The sequence below is a fragment of the Dreissena polymorpha genome, chromosome 10 (genome assembly GCF_020536995.1).
Source record: "Dreissena polymorpha isolate Duluth1 chromosome 10, UMN_Dpol_1.0, whole genome shotgun sequence".
Taxonomy (NCBI): domain Eukaryota; kingdom Metazoa; phylum Mollusca; class Bivalvia; order Myida; family Dreissenidae; genus Dreissena; species Dreissena polymorpha.
In genome coordinates, this window is record NC_068364.1 from 88,543,700 (window position 1) to 88,559,502 (window position 15,803).

The 15,803-nt window shown below is 40.8% G+C and overlaps 1 protein-coding gene across 1 annotated transcript in view; it reads right to left on the reverse strand.

Annotated features, from left to right (window-relative positions):
- Nucleotides 1-197: 197 nt before the first annotated feature.
- LOC127847973 (uncharacterized) overlaps nucleotides 198-15,803 on the reverse strand; it is a 29,520-nt gene continuing 13,914 nt past the window's right edge. The window contains exons 2-3 of the mRNA XM_052380226.1: nucleotides 2,716-12,092; nucleotides 198-477 (exon numbers count right to left, since the gene is read on the reverse strand). Coding sequence (XP_052236186.1) covers nucleotides 325-477; nucleotides 2,716-12,027 — 9,465 coding nt within the window. The 5' untranslated portion in view covers nucleotides 12,028-12,092 and the 3' untranslated portion in view covers nucleotides 198-324. The remainder of the gene's footprint in view (nucleotides 478-2,715; nucleotides 12,093-15,803) is intronic.

A 15,803-nucleotide genomic window follows, 5' to 3' on the forward strand; every position in this document is an offset into this window, starting at 1 on the left:
GCCAACCTTCATGTCAAGTTTGAAGACTCTAGGTCCAAGCATACCAAAGTTATACCATGAAATAAGAACTTTAACATTTTCGAGCACGCCGCCACCCCGCCACCCCGCCACCCCGCCCGCCCGCCCGCCCGCCCGCCCGACAACATCAATCTATAAGCCGAGATTTTTTCGAAAAAAATCCGGCTAAAAACCAGAATGATTAAATAAAATAAAAAGTTTCAGAACTATGATACACAAGAGATGGCCTGGCTTCTAGTTGGTCTGTCACAAGGACATGTGATCAGTCAGTATGGCCTGTGATGGGTCAGTATGGCCTGTGATGGGTCAGTATGGCCTGTGGTACGGTGAGATGTTGTGAGCCGTTTGCTGCTGCTGGGAGAAATGTGGCCCTGTCACGCTGTGCGGGTTCAGACTTGGGTTGGCCTGATGATTGGACGTGGAGGGCAGGAGTGGAGACTCACTGAGGCTCATCGGCACCTGCAGGGGTGGGATGGATAAACATGCAGGGCATAAGACAGATGCATTTTAACCCTTTCCCACTCAGAAGCAAAGTGAAAATGGCTATATGCAAACAGCATAAAACCAGAACAGCCTGCGAGTGACTCGCAGTCTGTTCAGGTTTTATGCTGTTTGCCGCTTATCAGTATCTAAGGGTTGGAAATGAAGACTTTAAAACTTGAATTTGTTAAGAAAGGTCTTAAACTAAATTAGAGTTTCTAAGGGACAACAAATGTGTACAAATACGTATCTACATGTAAGTGGTAAAGGGTTAAATAAACAACCATCAAATGACAGAATAAGCAGTGAAAAATAAAAATTCTAATAACTGATGACATAAAAGTGGTAACTCTCCATTTGTTATACATTATCTACTGTAATTACTTAAGTATAAGGCCAATTGCATGACTTTAAGACAGGGTTCCCTACTTTTGCATCAATGTGACCGCATTTTGCCTTGACCTTATAATATGACAGGGTCAAATATATCTAAACATTTACAGACAACTTTTTGTTTTCAGCAAAACCAGATATACTTCCAAATTATGTTTTCCAACTATTGCAGTGCACAATTTAAATTAACCAAACCCATCAATAAACAGGCAGAAACAGCCCTGAACCGGTTTCAAATTGTATGTCTTTGATTTGTGCTAAGAGTGGGGAATTTTCTATGGAGCTATAAACTGCTGACACAGGAAATTTACTCTTAACAACACGAGGACAGAGTTGGCAGTTATGATTATCATGGACCTGTCTTGCATTAGAACACATCTTATGACAATATGACAGGATGTTGGGTTAAGTAACTACTGAGTGAAAGCAATTAGATAAACAATGGGTGATTTAACAGCTTGGAACATATGTTTTAACAGTTTGTTCACAAATAATGTAATAACATGTACATGCAGTAACAGAAATCACAACTAAGCATCAATTTTGGTTTCAACATCTTGCAAGACATCTGCGTGTTTAAAACAAAATAATCAGAAAGTTGGTTCATTTATAAAGTATTTGTAAAACTAGTTTTACCATCTTTGTCAAGAACTTTTATTTTATTTTTCATTACTAAATTTATTAACTCCATAAATGAAAATAAATGCGAACAAAAATTGAAATTAAACAGTGAGTTCTCATTCATCAGAGTTTAAGGATGGAGAAGTAGCTCAAAGAATCTTACAGACAAATATTGTCAATGGACTAAATAACCGTTTTAGTTACTCTCAATTTTATGATACAACATTCATTCAATGTGAAAATTGAGATCAACATTTAATTTAACTTATAGAAAATTTCGTACCCAATTTTTTTTTCGTAGTACCCAATTTTTTTCTGTAGTACCCAATTTTGTTTTGCACCAAATGTTTTTTCATACCCAAATTTTTGTTATGGCATAACTATTTCATACCAATTTTTTTTTATTTCGTACCCCAAATTTCTTTTGGCATAATTTGTTCGTACCCAAAATTTTGTTTTAACATAACTTGTTCATTAATTCACCAATTTACTTCAAATTAATACTGAACATTTCTTATGACAACACGGTCTATCTCGACCATCCATGTCCATATTACCCACCCTGGGGCCCTACCAACATAGGCCTTGCCCACCCAAAATTGCCTTTTAATATAAAATCTACACTGCGTAGGGATATGCGGCGGCCTCTGCCACGCCACTTCTAGTTTAAAGTTTAGATTGTGGTTTTTATCACAATTAGTGCGTAAATATGAATAGAACAAATATCTATGTAATATAAAAGATCAGGACTATAATTTGTATTATGTTTTTAATGTTTTATTCCTGAAATCTCAATAGAAAAGATTCTTTAAATAATTTTCAAGTAAATTCTATTTCACAGTTACAGGTGGTGTTGATATACAAACATGTATAATACTTATTGCATTGTCTGCTGAAATCACATTGAACAATCATCATCTAATATTTTTAAGTAAAGCATAACACACATTACCGGTATTTAACCTATTCATGCCTAGCGTCTAGAAAAAAAGCCTTTGCAAACAGCATAGACCCAGATGAGACGCTGCATGATGCGGCGTCTCATCAGGGTCCGTGCTGTTTGCTTAAAGGAATATCTGTAAGAAATATTCTAAATATAGTAATAAATATACTAGACATCCCTAATTTTGGAAATAAATTGATCCAATTTAGAAGGATGGGAGAGTCCACTTGGCATAAATGGGTTAAACATTTTGCACTCACCACATTGTGTGCAGGGAAGGCTGGATGTACATGAACCGCTGGTGACTGTGGGAACCTGGGTGTGGCTGGTGACCGGTCCGGGAATGGCCCCGGACCACCTGTCCTAGGTGTGGCTGGTGACCGGTCCTGGAACTGCCCCGCACCACCTGTCCTAGTAAGCTCAACCCAAAAGTCCAGGCTGCCGTGCGCTGGGGCAAGGACGGGGTAGTCTGCTGGCCTCTGGGGTGGGGACATCCAGTCAGGGGGTCCAGAAGACTGAGGGGGTTTCAGGGCTGAGGACTCTGGAATCTGGAACTGGGAGTACGGTGATCTGCTGACTTGGGAGTTGGGTGGGATGGTATTTAGTGACGACTGATGAGCAGGTAATAAATTTGCAAAATTCGGAGCGTTCATCGCAGCAGGCAGCAGATATGAATTGATTTGGTCAAACTTTGGGAGAATAGAAGTTGGGGGTGTTTGATACGGTCCATACTGTCTTCTATTGCTGTCAGATCCGCCAGGAATGGGATATGGTGGGGGTGCTAGACCATAGCCAGGGTTACTCGAAGCTGCGGCCATGACCCCTGGTTGACCCTGACTTTTGGTTGTTGACATATTCTGCATATTGAGACTATTAAGAACTGGATTTCTCACCACAAATGACTGGGGCTTCTGCTGATGCGCCGATGGCGGGGTTATTGGCTGTGGTACAAGAAACGAAGACAAACCCCCTGTGACCTGTTCAGGCAGTCTCTGCCCTGCTTGGTTGTACCCGGGTGTCCCTATGTTGCCATATAACAATGGACTCCTTATCAGACCAGTGGGCACGGAAGTATTGAAGGTCGGTGGTCCAGGCCCAAGGTAGGGCGTTAGTTGTTGCACACTGGGTGGGGGTGCTAGGTTGGTTTGCTGAGCAGCCTGTATGCGGCCCTCCTCATGAATGTCCTTGAGAATGGAGAGCAGGTTGTTCATGATGCCGTCCTGGTCCTGCTGTCGAGGGGACAAGGATGGGGGCACTGTGGGTTGCCTTGGAGATGAAATGTGAAGTGACACCTGTGACAATCTTGGAGAGTCCGAGTGAGCCGAGCTGGGCAATTCTCTGTTAGAGCCACTATAAGTAGACGGTGGGAGCAGACTTGCAGATCCTGTGTGAACAGAGACTGGAAAATGTCTGTGGGAGAAACTGTTAACAGACATAGGGGGTCGATTTGCAGATGAACTGAGGTTAGCCACTGGGTACTGTCTGGGGTGGGAACTATGAGCGCTGACAGGTAGCTGTCTAGAAGACCCACTCTGGACGCTGACAGCTGTTGTGCTCTGTCTCAGAACATCAGCCAGGCTGGATTTCCTGTTAAGTCCGTACTGAGGGCCACTGGGTACATGGGGAGAGCTGTCGGGATAGGTTTGCTCCACACGCTCTTTTTTGATGTTGATAAGAGGATTGATGTTCACTATCTGATCAGGTGGCAGGATCTTGCCAGGCTTGGACTGAGATTGGTTCCCTGGGGCCTGAGACATTCTTGGAGCAGAAACCTGGGCCGGGAACCGTGCTCTCAATGGAGCAGTGGTCTGAACTGGGAACCCATAAGCCGATTGTGCAATATTTTGATGGTGCTGAGCACTGGAGTTTGCTGAGTCATGTTTTTCCTTCTTTATGTTAATTATAGGGTTGATCTTGATGTTATCACCTCTGGAAGGTTGAGCTGCAGCTGTTTTACTTGAACTGACTGTGGAGGTTACAGTGCGAGTGTTGGCACGTCTGTTAGACGATTGTGTGGCGGTTTTATTCTGAGCACTTTGATATTCTGGATCATGCTTTTCTCGTTTTATATTGAAAAGAGGATTTATTTTTACATGTTGGTCCTTAGAAAGGACAGCGCTGCTCCCAGAGTGGGCACTAGTGACAGTTGATGACACAAGGGTTGCAGAAGGAGTGTAAGGTTGAGTAGACACTGACGGCTTAGCACTCTCATACCCTGCATCAAATTTCTCCTTCTTGATGTTGATAAGTGGGTTGATTTTGACAGGGTCCTCTGGTGCAAACATTCTCTTGCTTGTTGTCCCGCTGACAGCTGGCAATGCAGAGTTGAACGTAGAAACAGTGACAGTTTGGTTTCTGGAATCTCCTTCAGACTTTGAAACAGCACTCGAGTTGCTTGGTTTGGTGGGTTGGTACGCTGGTATGCGTGATCTTAAAGAGGGGGATACGCCTGGTACTAAATTTGGTGGGAATGGTGGAATGAACGAGGTAGGCAAATACTGGACAAGTAAGGTGGGATACAGTGGCATAGCCGTGGTCGGGCCTTTTGATACTGGAAACAAGGGCAAACTTGGGATTGTGGGTGGGAACTTGGACGCTAATGGGTTGAGATCAGAAGAGGTAACAGTTTTGCTGCTGACTGAAGTTTGCCCAGGAATAAGAGCTGGAGCTGTAGCCTGAGTTGTTTTGATGGCTGGGCTTCTGTAGGTCAAGGTCACAGGCGTGCACTGTTTGCCCTTACCGCCCGAACCAAACAACATTTCATATATGCTCTTCCTTGCCTCTGCCATGATGTCACTCTCTGTGACCTTATTGGGTGTAGAAGTCACAGGGGCAGCACTTGTGGTCATTGGGGTGGGTGGCAGAATCAAGCCAGGAACCTGCATAGGACTGGGATACGGAGCAACAAACCTGGGTAACCCATGTGCAGTCTGATTCTGCTCATATGCCTGGTCGAATTTCTCCTTCTTAATGTTAATCAAAGGGTTGATATGCACAATCTGATCTGGAGGAAGGATCTTGCCACTGCTTTTTGATGCTTTTTGAGTGGCAGGGACTGAGCTGGGTTTTAAACTTGGTGGTCTAGGTCCAGGTCTGCTCTGGTTTGCTCCATACCCAGCATCATACTTCTCTTTCTTAATGTTAATAAGGGGGTTTATCTTCACATGCTGATCTGGGCCTAGCAGTGGTTTTGATTGGTTTTCAGCAGGTGTGATTTTATTCAAGCTGCTTTCTTGTTGACCGCTGACTGGCAAAGGTTTGCTTCCTGAAGGATTTTGCACCGATGTAGCAATGGTGGATGTATGAATTAGAGAATTCTTGGCACTGCTCTGAAGACTTGTTTCATAGCCCTGGTCATATTTTTCTTTCTTGATGTTCACAAGAGGGTTTATCCTTACCCCACTGTCCTTTGTTGGTGCAGGCTTTCGTGCTGGAATAATTTCTGTCATGGCCCCACTAGACTGGGGATCAGTGACTGACAAGCCACTAGCTGGCGCAGTTCCTTGACTCGCTGTAGTAGGCTTTTCTGAATGAACACCATAACTACCAATGGATGGAGCTACGCGGCCAACAGAACTACTTTGCACATAACTATCATCATTTTTTTCCTTCTTGATATTCATCAATGGATTGATGGTAATCATTTGGCTGTTACTGACTGACTGGTTCACAGAAACGTGCTTTTTGATGAAATCTGAACTAGTCTGCAAAACCTGAGCAGAATGTCCCTGAGATGGTTGTGTTTCTGTTCTAGTTGCCAGGGCAACTGGTCTTATCAGAGCTGGCATAGGTGGGAGGGTTGGGGTGACCAACATGGACGAAATACTGGCAGTCAACAGACTTGGTGGGGGCGGCTTTTCTGAAGCACTTTCCAATAGGCTTTCTCCCAAGCTGTTCAGCAAGCCTGAAAACTGCTGTAAAATTGATTGTGGTATCATGGACGAAGTGATTACTGAGATATCCTGTGGTGAGGCAGAGGTATTCATTAAATTCAGGTTTGCTACAAGGCCAGTTTGCAACATTGGCTTAGTGAGCACTGAAGTTGTCACAGTTGCATCAAGAATCCCGGAGTTCTGTACTGATGGCGGTATATTGGCAACTGCAGGTTTTGTTGTTGTGACATTTCTGTCTTTTGAAATATTTATACCACTATCCACTGACTTGTTTTCCACTTTGTTGATAGAGACAGGCGACACTGCAGCTGTTTGAATAGATTTTAATGAAGTTTTGTCTGAAAGTCTTTTCTTTGCAGCTTGTCTTGCAGATTGCTTCTTCACGGTGCCTTCTGATTTGGCCTCCAGAAATCCTACAGTACTACCCGCAACATTATCCTCACGGTAGCTTGTGTCTAAAACATCCTTTAGCTTAGCCTGTCTTGTTTGCCTGCCTCTGTTGTTCTTTATCATTGGCTGGTCACTACTTAACTGAGATATACACTCTGCAGCTTCAGATCTTTCCATCACATTTACTTCAGTTTCTCTCTCAAGTCTGTCAATCACACGCACCGCAGTTCCTGCTTCGGATCCCAACATCTCTGCATGTTTATCATTTCCTGTCTTTGCAGCTGCTTGTGTGGTATGTGGTTTGGCCTCCAGTAATCCTCCAGTACTACCCTCAACAATATCCTCACAGTAGCCTGTGGCTAAAACATCCTTTAGCTTAGCCTGTCTTGTTTGCCTGCCTTTGTTCTTCTTTATCATAGGCTGGTCACTACTTAACTGAGATATACGCTCTGCAGCTTCAGATCTTTCCATCACATTTACTTCAGTTTCTCTCTCAAGTCTGTCAATCCCACTCACTGCAGTTCCTGCTTCAGATCTCACCATCTCTGTATGTTTATCATTTCCTGTCTTTGCAGCTGCTTGTGTGGTACGTGGTTTGGCCTCCAGTAATCCTCCAGTACTACCCACAACAATATCCTCATGGTAGCTTGTGTCCAAAACATCCTTTAGCTTAGCCTGTCTTGTTTGCCTGCCTGTGTTCTTCTTTATCATAGGCTGGTCACTACTTAACTGAGATAAACGCTCTGCAGCTTCAGATCTTTCCATCACATTAACTTCAGTTTCTCTCTCAAGTCTGTCAATCACACTCACTGCAGTTCCTGCTTCGGATCTCACCATCTCTGCATGTTTATCATTTCCTGTCTTTGCAGCTGCTTGTGTGGTATCACTTAACTTTGACTGTACCACTGGCTCAACAGAATGACCACTGTGATTTCTTTTTCGCCCTTTCCGTTTCTTGACCTCTACAGGAGCTCCATCTTTTAATGGATCAACTTCGTCTAACCCACCATCAATTTTGAGCAACTTAACATAGCAACACTTTATCCTGTCATCGAAATAGGCCAATGAACACTCATCAAGATTGCACAGTTTCTTTCGTATCCTCTCGCTGTGTGCACTCAATGCTTCTACTGCAAGTTTCTTCTTCATCTCTATACACCAAGGCTCATAATTCAAATTCCTCATCTTACTCTTAGTCTTGGGAGAGATGGTCTGGATTCTGCTTCTGGGTGACAGAATTCCATGTTGACCTGTGTTGTCATGGAGGTGGGTAGTGTTGACAGTCAAAGGCTCTAACATTGCAATATCCGTGTCAACTGATGGCTCAGGTGGTTTGTTAACACTTGCTTGAATATTTTCGGGAGAATGCTTCCTCTTTCTTGATTTGCGAATTTGTTTTTTAGGTGTAGTAAGTAAAGTTCCATCTGTCTTTTCTATTTCAAACCTTTCACTGCATTTCATGATTTCATTATTTTCAAGCATGTTTTTTGCAATCAAACTTTTACCAGGTATTGTTTTGTCCTCGTTCTCTCCTTCATTTATTAACATACCAAACACTCTCTCTTCCTCAAAATCTTTGTCAACATTTTCAATTTCTGTGTTTTCACAGTCTTTTTCTGTATTTTTAACTGGCTCAAAATCATTGAATTCAAACAAGCCATTTAAGTCATCTACCTCATTATCTGGCTGCCCAGTTTCTTTCTCCAACACGGGTATCATCAGGTCTACCACATCCATCATCCTCTCCTCAAAGTATGGATCAATTGCAGGCACAGTATCCTCATCATCAGCAGCAGTAAAATTATGAACATCAGCTTCTAACAAAGACTTCTCAAGATTGTTATTGTCACCAATTTGGGCATGTAATTCCGAGATGCTTTCAACAATGTCACTTTTATCTGCTGTCAAACTTCTTTGGCTCTGCACAGATTTATCAGACGTTTCTAATACATCTATGTCTTTTGCGCACTCTTTAGCTTGACAAGTAGTTTTATTAATTGTATTTTTCAAACGTAGATAAGGTACCTTTATTATGTCTTCATCAGAGTAATACAACATCACATCCTCATTATAATTCTTCTCCTTCCTTTGCCTTGAACTTTTTCTTTGAGTGAAATCTTTATCAACCACCTTCACTTTCTTCTTTGTCTCCTTTTTATTTTTCTTATCGGATGAAGGTTCATTACTTTGTTTTTTGCGTCTTCTATTTTTTCCACTGTTATCTGTCAGAGAGCTGCTCTGTTGATTTCCCACACTGTTGTCAGATTGGGCTTTTGTGACTTCTTCAGTTACAGCACATTCTATTGCTTGTGCTATTACCCTCTCTGTCTCAACGGGTGACTTGGCAATTTCTACCTGATCAACCTTTACTGCTGAAGTTTGTTTCGCAGAACCTTGATAATGTACTGAAGGAGCTGAAGTTTGTTTCGCAGAACCTTGATACTGTACTGAAGGAGGCATCCTATCCTCTTCTAGCCTTTTCAGTGCCAACTTCTGTTGGTCTGAATCCTTCTCAATCTGTTGAAGACTGACATTAGGCCCCATCTTAAGTTGCTGCTTGCTCAACAAGGAATTCCTGAACTGCATTGCCCAGATTAAATTTCTCATGACATGTGCTGACATCTCCAGAGGTGGCATGTCATGATCTCTCAACAGTTTTGCAAATTCATCTGACCTACTTACTGCTAGAGCAACCACTAAAATCTCATCTGGCTTTATTACCTTTGCAGATGGTTTCAAAATCTTATAATCGCACACAGCATGCCCATAAATTGCATCCATTATACTCAAAAACACTGGCAACGGCAGACTCTGACAGTCCACAAAACAGAAATAGCTGAGATTGCACAAACTGTAGTATTCCTCCACGTTACCATTTCCAGGCCGTTGTCTCAAGGATTGACACAACTGCCGGTCTGACAACTTCCTGTCATACCCCAGGGTAAGTAATCTCATCTCGTCAAGGCCAGAGTCCAAGAACATTGCCTTCTCAATAAAGTTGCGATCATCTCTGTTTTTTTTAGAGGTACTGTTACGGAAAATAGTATCCGAGATCTTCATCATTTCTTCATGTCGGTGTGAAACATTTGGGACAATTGCTTGATTTTGATTGCTTTTAGGGACCGAAATTGATTTAACAAGATCAACTTGAGTTTTAGGTGTTTTTTTTTCTTGCACATTTGATGCCCTAATTAATTCAGGTTTAGGTTGGATTACAGTAACATTTTTGGAAGAATTTATACGGGCAAATACAATTAAATCATTTTCCCCCACATCTGGGGCAGCATTTAAGTCTTTGGAATTCACACTTTTATGGAACGCCAGTGCCTCTTCTGTAAGAAACGTTGAGCTGCAAGAAACACATTCAAACTGGGTAGACACCAGATCTGTCTTTGAGTGTTTCCAGAATGAATGAATATTGAGCAAATGCTGCTTAAGGGAGTTTTTGTGATCAAAGTACATATGGCACACGGGACAAATCAACATATGACGTTGAAAGTTTGGCAAAGTAAAATGTCCACTTTCCTTACAATGTTTTTCGAGTCCACTTTTAGTGAGAAACTTGACATCACATTTGGCACAGCTGTATTGCACACAATGCTGGTTGAGCACATGTTTCCAGGCCTGTGTATCGTCTGTTTCACAGACATTGGACAGGGAGAGACCACAGAAGAAGCACTGCTGATCTGATAGATGGTACATGGCCTCATGCATCTTGACCTCAGAGAAGTTTTGCAAAGGTTGGTAACAGTGAGTGCAAAAAAAATCAGTCCCAACAACTTTTTCTCGCTTTGAAGCGACATGTTTTTCAAGGACATGTTTCCATATGGCTATGTCTGAGTATTCCAGAGTTGAATATGAGCACAGATAACATTGACCATTCTGCATATTTGCTTCATTCTGCGTAGTTGCCTTAATAACACTTTTACTTGTCAAATTGTTCACACTATTACAAACAGAGCTTGTACTTTGAATCACAGAAGTGAATGGATGTACTGGTTTCAATGTTTGCACTCCGTTATGACAATCTTTGATTGCCATTGTTTGGACATTCTTGGATTGATCAGTATTTCTCACTCCAGGTGAAGCCTCTGTTTTACCGAGCAGGACATTGAATGCAGGCAGCTGAGCCCCATTGCTTGCACTGAGCACCACATCGGCTACTACGGAATTCTGACCCATAAACGGATCACTCTGCATTACTTTTTTCAAAGTGAACGCTTGTCGAATAGCTGCACTTTCATTACATTCCCTCTCAACTACATTTGAAGGTTTAACCTCAAAAAGTGTTTTTGAACTATGTATTGAATTTGGCACAATATTGTAGTCATGGGGAATTTCCAAAGTCTTAAGAACACTGAGAGGTTCTTTTGATATTGTTTCAGGGACATTCTTGGCTGGGTTTGCCTGAAATTTCAGAGTGAAAGCTTGTTTTATGAGATCTGCTTCACTCACGACAGCAGCCAAGGGGCTTGCGTTCTTCTGACTTGAAAGCGTTCCCTTGCTTGGGCCATTATTTATGTTTCCGGCAGTGTTTTTTGTCCCCATCCTGACTGAGACATTCGTTGGGCTTTCTGTGCTATTGGTATTTGATCGCAAATTCATTGCTAAAGCGTAAGGGAGATGTTCAGCCGCTGGATGCAAATGCATAGATTCAAAAGTATCTGTTTCTATATTCTGCATTATAGATTCACTGGAATTCAAAGAATCCTTCCTGGATGAACTTAAACTTGACGTTGAAGCCGATGTATCAGAATTCTTTGCAACTGATGATGAACTGTTGACAATGAAGGCAATGGAAGATGAAGAATAATGCTTGTTAAGGACTGAGGAGGACTGCGTGCTGCTCTGCAGGACAGCATGTGAAGATTTCACCCTGGCTGGAGACCAAACCCCCGTGGGACTGTGGGCATGTGAAGAATTCAACCCAGTACTTGACCAAACCCCTGTGGAACTGCTTGCACTTATGGAAGATGACTCGTTGCTTAGCGATAGCTGAATGTCTGGTTCCTTTCCCTGCAATCTAGAGGAAGTTGGTGGACTGGTTGCATCCGGCTGAAAAGGGGCTACTGCCATTACGGGGATGGGGATGCCATGGTGAATCTGCGACCCCACTGGTAGATTCACACTGGTAGGTGGACCTCCAAAGGGAACTCTGCCTGGTTGTAGTGGCAGCACCACTGGGTTGGGTGAGGGTGAGGCTGGACTTGGGGTTAAAGTGGCGGGCGGTAACAGCCCCATGAAGGCTGGCAAGCCAGCCCCAGACCGGTTCTGTCCAGGATATGACATGCTGTGTCTGCAGTGCAGTTCACACTGTCAGTCAGCTGGTTGTTACATCTTTCACCCTGGATGTCCTGAAAATAGACAGTAATACTAAAATAGTTTAGGACTTCACAACTAGTTTTGAAATCCTTACTGGATCAAAATGCATTTTCATGGACCGTATGCATGAAAAAAAACCTACACACACAATTTCCACGTAACACAACTTTCAAAAAAAAATTAATGAGTGGAAATCATTATTTTATTCTGAATAACAGTGACCTCGGCCAGCTCCAAATGCAATCCTGTGCTTGGTCTACGTTAACCAATTTATGCCTAGTGGACTCTCCCATCCTTCTAAATTGGATCAATTTATTTCCAAAATAAGGGATGTCTAGTATATTTATTTCTATATTAAGAATATTTCTTACAGAAATTCCTTAAAGCAAACAGCGCGGACCCTTATGAGATGCCGCATCATGCAGCGTCTCATCTGGGTCTATGCTGTTTGCCAAGACCTTTTTTCTAGATGCTAGGCATAAATGGGTTAAAGTAACCAACATATGCAATTTGAATGCAATACTGCCATTCATATAGAAATTATTAAGCAGAAACCACTTCACTTGTTTTTAGTAACAGTGAGCTTGACATTAATATAACCTGCCCTAAATTCAGTCTACTAGGTCTATATTTAAGCTTACTATTTATAAAGTTTCATCAATATCAGTGGGTTTTTTCACCACTTTCAGATCGGGGCCAGGTCCATTTGGATGGGGAAAAAACACAGCAACCAAAATTGATAAAGAAGTGTTGTTGTTTATTTGCTAACAAATGCATCAAAAATGAGAATTAAAGTGTTTTTAATATTAAATTTAACAAGCAAATTCATTGAATTGATATCCCCCGCCAATATGCTTCTGGACACAAAAGTGTTATATTTGACACTCAAAAAAGCTTTTTTTTCAGATACAAAGGGCCATAACTCCTTTATTATCCAATAGTGTACAATGCCATTTGGAGTGATCATCTTCTTATCCATATATATATATACTCATACCAAGTTTCAATGAAATCCGCTTAAGCACTTCCAAGATATGGCACTTCCAAGATATGGCTTCGGACACAAAAAAGCATTTTTGCAAGATACAAAGGGCCATAACTCTGTTATTAACAGTTGGTGTACAATGCCATTAGGCGTGCATCATCCTCTTATCCATATATATACTCATACTAAGTTTTATTGAAATCCGCCAAAGCACTTCCATGATATGGCTCCGGACACAAAAGTGCCGCACGGACGGAAGGACAACGCCAAAACAATATCTCTCCGCCTATGGCGGGGGATAATAAAGCGTAACTTGAACAGTTAGATGGGAGAATAACTAAATGTTGCTCTTAATTTTTTTTTAAACCTTCAATTGAGAATGTTAAGGGCCCATTTCAGAAAAATAAATACTTTTTTCCATTGGGAATAGGCCGGATACTGGCGGGGATTTTGAACAAACAAGAGATGTGTTCGTCAGAAACACAATGCCCCCTACTGCGCCACTTTGATTTATTTTCTATTTTTTTATCATTTGGCAGGTACAGATAATTTTTACAAAGGAAGTAATAATTTTTAAAGGGATATAATAAAAAATATTACTTCTATGGTAAAAATGATCTGTACCTGTCAAATGATAAATAGAAATGATCTCCCTTTAAAGCTTGTTACCTTGGATTTATTTTTTGACCTTTGACCTTGAAGGATGACCTTTACCTTGACCTTTCACCACTAAAAATGCGCAGCTCCATGAGATACACAAGCATGCCAAATATCAAGTTGCTATCTACAATATTGAACAAGAGATGTGTTTGTCAGAAACACAATGCCTCCTACTGCTCCAATTTGAAGCCATATATTAGACCTTTGACCTTGAAGGATGACCTTGACCTTTCACCACTAAAATGTGCAGCTGCATGAGATACACATGCATGCCATATATCAAGTTGCTATCTTCAATATTGCAAAAGTTATGACCAAGGTAAAGTTTTGGGACAGAATGACAGAATGACAGACAGGCCAAAAACAATATACCGCCGATCATTCGATCCGGGAGCATAAAAAGCTATGGCCAATGTTAAAGTTTTCGGATGAACGGACGGACAGACAGTTCAAATGCTCTATGCCACCTTACTCCAGCGATTTTTTTCCTTCTTTGTAAAGTACCGGAAAACGGCACTTTCCCAATCTGGAAATAATTACATATTTCCCAAATGAAGGTTGTTGTTTTTTAATGAACTTTAATTAATTTACTTATGCAGCTGTATGGCTAGGACCTTAGTTAATATAATATTAATAACTTGACATCAGTTATTCTCAATTTTAAGGGATTTGTTAGAAAAAAATCAAATACACTAATTTCCCAATTTCAAGATTTCACGACACAATTTTCCCGATTTCAAGGTTTTCAGGACACAGTTTTTCCCAATTTTGAGGTTTTCACGACTCAATTTTTCCCAATTGGACCGGTACGGATACTTTTCCCAATATGACAAAAAAAATCGCTGTTACTGGGGGCATAAAAAACACACTGAAGATTGGTTAATTCAAACTACCCCTGTAAAGTTACAGAATGGAAACAACTAATTAGAGAATAGCCAACATTAGTTTGGCAAATTATGGTCAAGTCTTTTATAATGTGTTGGGCTTAATAATAATAATCACTTCTATAAAGGATTATTTGTGTATTTAATTTCTCCCAAAAGATGATAATTTGAACAAGGCTGTGTATCTTTTTTTATAAATAACACATTTTGCCAACGTGACTTCACAATGTTCAGAAAACACAGTCCTTCCTAAAATTATAATTTATTTTAGGCAAGTACATGTAATCATGCAACCTTTGGTGGCCTGGACTGATCATTTACGGCTCAAAAAAGAAAAATGATAAAAAAAAGACAAAGAAAGATTTTTAACAATATTTTTATATATTTATATAATAAACATGTACTATTTAATATCAATATTCATAACTTCCACTAACAAATAACGAAACGTAATTCCTTTAATAAAATAATAACATCATAGGAGCTTCACTGTATTTATTCCATTGAAAGTAAGTTAATAATTTAATAATATATAATTTTTACATGTGTTTCTGTGTTTGTTTATATTGTTGATGTAAAAAAAATGTCACGATGTTCGGGAACTGTCACAATAAACTTTGTTTATATGCCCTCTGTTTATGCCCTATGTTTCTGCCCTCTGTATATGCCCTCTGTTTCTGCCCTGCATGCTTAACAATAATCTCCTATTTTGTGCTGTACAAAAATAGGAGTTGCATCCCCTGATTTTCTAAACAAATTATTTTAGCCGTGCTCTGTGAAAAGTTTTTATTTATTTACATGTATATGCCTAACGTGTCGTTCCAGATTAGCCTGTGCTAATCAGGTATAACACTTTTTGATTTTATGATATTTTTTGTTTCAAGAAAGTCTCTTCTTAGCAAAAATCCAGTTTAGGCGGAAAGTGTCACAATATATTAAATAACATATGCAGGGATTCAGGGTTTAATTGTTGGCTAAGAAATTTAAATTTATTGGCCTGCAATAAAAGACTTCCAACAGAGAGGGTAGTTTAGTGTTTTTTTTGTCCCCATTCGTTTTCAGTACAGTAGAATTGCAATGACTCGAGCTGGCGATATCTCCAAAACTGGCGATTACTCGAGCATTAAAGAAAGTCCCTAGCATTTTCCTTTAATGTCTATATAAAAATACCCGCGATAACTCAAACATGCGATTTTCGATAACTCGAGGTCGTG